The sequence below is a fragment of the Sesamum indicum genome, linkage group LG5 (assembly GCF_026168435.1).
Source record: "Sesamum indicum cultivar Baizhima isolate 11 linkage group LG5, ASM2616843v1, whole genome shotgun sequence".
Classification (NCBI taxonomy): domain Eukaryota; kingdom Viridiplantae; phylum Streptophyta; class Magnoliopsida; order Lamiales; family Pedaliaceae; genus Sesamum; species Sesamum indicum.
In genome coordinates this window covers 12,394,767-12,400,401 of record NC_142661.1, presented here as the reverse complement: position 1 = coordinate 12,400,401, position 5,635 = coordinate 12,394,767, and the positions used below count along the sequence as shown (strand labels likewise).

The window sequence follows — 5,635 nt, the reverse complement described above, 5'->3', positions numbered from 1 at the left end:
AGAGAGAGACCTAAAATGGCAGTCTCTTGGATTTGGCTTACACTCATAGCCTTTATAGCAACCTCTTTGCTTCACAGGTTGGTGACGAGCAATAACAAGAAGAAGAGACTGCCTCCAGGTCCAAAAGGGCTCCCTATTTTAGGACACCTCCATTTGCTGGGGAAAAACCCTCATCAAGATTTGCATAGGATAGCCCAAAAACATGGCCCTATAATGTACATGCGATTCGGGCTTGTCCCAAACGTCATCGTCTCATCGCCTAAAGCAGCTGAGCTCTTCCTCAAAACACACGACCTCATTTTCGCCAGCAGACCACCTCATCAGGCTGCTAAGTACCTGTCTTGGGATCAAAGGAACTTGTCGTTTGGTGCATACGGTCCCTACTGGCGAAACATGCGTAAACTGTGCACACTAGAGTTGCTCAGCAACCTTAAGATCAGTTGTTTCCAAACTATGAGAAGGGAAGAACTTGGGATTTTCATTGAATCACTCAAACAGGCTGCTCGTGATGGTATCCCTGTTGATCTTAGTGCAAAGGTTTCATCCTTAACTGCCGAAATGAGTTGCAGGATGGTGTTTGGTAAGAAGTACGAGGATAAGGATATAGATGAGAGAGGGTTCAAGACTGTGATTCAAGAGGGGATGAAGTTAGCAGCAGTTCCCAATTTGGGGGATTACTTTCCTTTTCTTGGAATCCTGGATATCCAAGGGCTGACAAGGAAAATGAAGGCACTTAGCAAAGTGTACGATGATTTCTTTGAAAAAGTTATAAATGAGCATGTTAGGGATTGGGATCATGGTGAGCAGACCAAAGACATTGTTGATACCATGATGTCCATCATGCAATCTGGACAGACTCGTGAGTTTCAGTTCGACCGGCGCCATGTCAAGGCCATTATGCTGGTAATCTTACATTCAGGAAAAATATTTTTTTAATCCGTTAAGTATGTCCAATTTTAGTTTTAGTCCTATAAGTATGCCCATTTTTTATTAACTCCAGTAACTTGCAAAATTGATTAGTTTTAGTCCTCCGGTCGATTGGATTTATAATTTACGCCTGAAAAGTGACATGGCATGACACCTAGGTGCGTTTTTGTTGATTTATAATCCTATATGGCTAAAATTATGATGTGGAAGACAAATTGGCCATCTTTTGTGCAAGTTTGAAGAGAAGAAAAGTCACCTTTCTTCCCTCCAAAAGATGGTCAACTTGTCTTCTACATCATAATTTTAGCCACATAGGATTAGAAATCAATAAAAACGCATCTAGGTGTCATGCCATGTCACTTTTCAGGCGCAAACTATAAATCTAATCGACCGGAGGACTAAAACTAATCAATTTTGCAAGTTACTGGAGTTAATAAAAAATGGGCATACTTATAGGACTAAAACTAAAATTGGGCATACTTAACGGACCAAAAAAATATTTTTCCCTCTTACATTCTAACTAACACTTCTATCATTTACAATGTAATTGTAAATCTGCTATGGGTGCTACTTCCGATCGTTAAAAGAAATATGACTTTTTGACGTAACAATGGTCAAAATTGAAAATTGATTGTGAATAGTAATACAATAATTAGGCGTTTTAGCAAACGGGTCAAAACATTAGTTATAACTAAAAATTATGAAAAAATCGAATTGCAGGAAATAATCTATTTTCTTGTAATAGTTGTCTTAGTTCCCTCGTTTATCCACACTGGTTTAGGGGAAGAATGATCTGTGCAGGACATGCTTGCTGGTTCAATGGACACTGCAGCATCATCAGTGGAGTGGATACTGTCAGAACTCTTGAGGAATCCAACAACAATGAAAAAAGTTCAGAAAGAGTTGGAAGAAGTGGTGGGATTGGAGAGGATGGTGGAGGAATCAGATATTGACCAACTCGAATATCTAGACATGGTTGTTAAGGAAACCTTTCGGCTACATCCGGTGGCTCCTCTGTTGATCCCTCACTACGCTATGGAAGACTGCACGGTTAATGGCTACGACATACCTAAAGCGTCACGAATAATCATCAACACACATGCGATTGGACGGGATCCAGACGCGTGGAGTGAGCCTGAGAAGTTCATCCCTGAGAGGTTTGTTGGGAGCGAGATTGATGTTAGGGGACAACATTTCCAGCTTCTTCCATTCGGCTCCGGGAGGAGAGGCTGCCCAGGAATGCAACTCGGCCTCATACAGGTTCGGTTGATTGTGTCGCAATTAGTTCATTGCTTTGACTGGCGACTGCCTAACGGTGTTTTGCCGAAGGAGTTGGACATGGCTGAGGAGTTCGGCCTCGTCGTTAATAGGGCCAACCATCTCATGGCTATTCCTACTTTCCGGTTGCAGAATTAGTTAATGTAAGACCAGCTTTCAGGCTTCGCAAGTGTTTACTTCTTCACAAACTTCTCATCTTGCTTGGGTGAGACAGTAATAAAAGTCAATGAGGCTTAACTCAATTGGCGAAATTGAGACCTCATGATCTTAGATATTATAGGTTCGAATCTCGCCAGGTGCTTTGGATGTTGTCTGCTGTATAGTAAGAGTTGTTGTCTAATAATAGTTCATCGCTCTTACCTCAAAAAATATTTAAGATTTTATCCTTGGGATGATTGATGTTCGTTGCAACCGAGATCCACTACATTGTTCATCAAGAATTCTGAAAACCCCAGTAGTATAATTGATATCTCTGATTCTTTTAATTATACAAAGGGGGAAGAGTAATTGGGTCTTAATCAATCAGAAAGAAGACATCGCCAACTGTAGCGAAAATCATCGGAATCACAGCAGCGCAGATCTGTTGATGCTGGGCTGAAGAATTGGAATCCTGAAACTGTGGTTACCAAGATTTATGGACTCTCCCAAAAACCTGTCTTCTCTCACACCCACTACCATATCTCATGATACACACACTAAACCCCTAACTTCTGTCGGCGGTGATGATGGTGATACGGTGGAAGACGTCGTTGAGGAGGAAGGAGAGGACGATCATAGCATCAGCGAAGGGAATGGCGGTGATCATGCTCGAACAGTGTAGACGGACGCTCGCATGCAATGGGTTCATTGGAACACATCCGGTCACAATTCAATATTGAGAAATTTCTCACCTTGGTGCACAAAGTGATTGATAATGGCGATCACGCCTCCATTCAGGCGCTGGACAATTTGAAGATTAAGTGGGAACAAAATTTTGGCTTTTTTCATTCGAATCGTGTTAATTTAGTGGATGGAAATCAGTTGGCGCACGGGTCCACTTGGCATGACCCCCCGCCAAGTATGCTCGCATGCTGTGGTGATTACGCCATGGATGGACGATGTCCCTACGACTTCAACGAGCGCATGGCCGATAACAGTTCTACCTCCGCTACTTGCTCCATCGATTGCAGTTTCGCCTCCACTGTCTGCTCCGCCTGATGTTGCTACTGTGCCGACAATCATGGAGGGGGATGGAGGTGCTCGAGATAACTCGCTGGAGGCCTGTGGCGTAACAGGGTTTCCACACCCTAATGCATGGATTGAACGGATGGAGTCAAGGCCGCCGCAGGCCGGTGTTCACGATCATATAGGCATCTTTATAGGTACGGTCCCTCTCCATGCGTCGAGTCATGCTGATTCATTTATTGATAAATTTGCTACCGCTTTTAATAATTTTAGTCGTAGAACATTGAAATATATTGATCCATGCATGCAAAATGGAGAAGTTGTAATTGGGCCATCCTTGAGTATGATTCGGGACGGATCTCGACCCTAAAAACATACAGCTGTGTGATACTTTCTGGGAAAGAAAGCATATTTTCATCACTTGAATAGTTTTGTTTGGTCAATCTGGCAAGCTGTAAAGGATGTAATTGCGATATTAAATGGTTTTTATTTCTTCAAATTTAATACGATGGCTGTGATGGAGAAAGTAATTGAGGGCCTGGGTTGTTTCAAGGTCAAATAATTGTTCTTCAACAATGGCAGTCGGGGATGCGTTGCGTAAATATAAACACACACAAGTCCCAGTGTTGATTCGACTGAGACATCTTTCTGTGGAGTTTTGGACCCTTGGGGGTCTTAGTGCGGTTGCGAGTGGGGTGGGGAAGCCGTTATACCCGGATGCCATCACGAACGCATGCATGAGACTGGACTTCGCTCGTGTATGTGTAATGCTATATGTGTCCTCCAAGTTGCGGTTAAGGACTTGATTCAGAATCACAGGTTACTCTTTCTTGGTATCTTTGAAACTCGTGTGGCAACCTCCAATATTACTTGGATCCAACAAAGTATTTGTCCTTCGTGGCAGTGGTTTGTTAACTATACTACTATTGGTAATCGTATTTGGTTAATTTGGAATGATTTTGAGATTGGGGTGGAGATTCTTAATGTTAGTAATCAATTGGTACATTGCTTAGCTACTAACAGATTAATTCATCAACAGCACTTGATTACTATTGTCTATGGATTGAATGATGTGATTAGCAGGAGGACGTTGTGGGGAGACGTATGTATGCTTGCTCATGGGATCTCTGATGAATCGTGGTTTGTGATGGGGGATTTCAATGCTCAGCTCGATATGAGTGAATTTTGTGGGGCTTCTGGTGATATTAGGCAAGCCATGGATGAATTCCATGCATGCATTATGGAGGCCGGACTTATTACGCTTCCTGCGCAGGGTGAGCCATTCACTTGGCATAATTATAGCACGAATGGACCGAGTTGACGGAAGCTGCTTGATAGAGTGTTGGTCAATGATACAGTCATGCAATATTGGCCAAATGCTTGTTATTGGAGCCTTGCTCCAAGTACCTCGGATCATTCTCCTCTCTTAATCCATGGCATCACGCGGTTAAACTGTGTAAGTGTATTCCGATTTGATAACTATTTGGCCTCCTCGCCTAATTTTCTTGATGCAGTTCACTCGGTCTACAGGCACATTATTGTAGGTACAGCTATGTCTGCGGTTACGAGGAAGCTCCGTGCCCTTAAACCTTTTTTTAGGGCTCTTCAATAGCGCAAAGGAAATTTTTCATTAAATGTTAAGGTAGCAAGGGAATTCCTTGCTACTGCCTAAGATCTCTTAGCGAGAAGCCGGCAGGATGAGCTTCTCCTGTAGCTTGAGGATTGTTGCAAACTTGTCTACATACGTGTTGTAAAACTAGAACAAATCGTGCTACAACAACGAGCCAAGATGCAGTGGATGAAAGGGGGAGATCAATGCTCGCGTATTTTCTTCAAAAAAGTGGTTGTCTGCTGAGCATCAAACCATATCTTTCAAATTAAGGACTCAGATGGGAATATGTTCACTAATCAAGATGATGCTATTGCTTAATTTATTCGTTATTTTCAGTATTTGTTAGGTGGTGAGCGACGGGATAGGATGGTGAACATTACACACCTGCAGCCATGGGCGAGGCATGTGCTAACAATTGAGGAGGGTGATGCACTAACAACACACGTTACACGAGATGAAGTGAAGGAAGTCATCTTTGACATTGAGGAGGACAAAGCACCAAGCCCGGATGGACATTCTGCTGGTTTCTATAAATTTGCATGGCCTATTGTGCGGCAGAAAATAACTAATGCCGTCTTGGAATTCTTTAAGCATGGGTGACTACTAACACAAGTTAACACGAAGATCATTTTCTTAATTCCAAAGGTGCATAAT

At 42.6% G+C, this 5,635-nt stretch overlaps 1 protein-coding gene across 1 annotated transcript; it reads left to right on the top strand.

The window, feature by feature from the left end:
• On the top strand, positions 1-2,553 carry LOC105162333 (cytochrome P450 71AU50-like). The gene is made up of 2 exons (XM_011080340.3): positions 1-903; positions 1,729-2,553. The coding sequence occupies exons 1-2, from the start codon at positions 16-18 to the stop codon at positions 2,341-2,343; spliced, it is 1,503 nt and encodes a 500-aa protein (XP_011078642.1). The 5' UTR covers positions 1-15; the 3' UTR covers positions 2,344-2,553.
• The last annotated feature ends 3,082 nt before the right edge of the window (positions 2,554-5,635 follow it).

Excerpts from the sequence above, each read along its gene's own strand:
- LOC105162333 (XM_011080340.3), top strand. The coding sequence starts at position 16 with ATGGCAGTCTCTTGGATTTGGCTTACACTCATAGCCTTTATAGCAACC. Across the intron at positions 904-1,728 it reads ATGTCAAGGCCATTATGCTG|GACATGCTTGCTGGTTCAAT; the intron begins GTAATCTTACAT and ends TGATCTGTGCAG.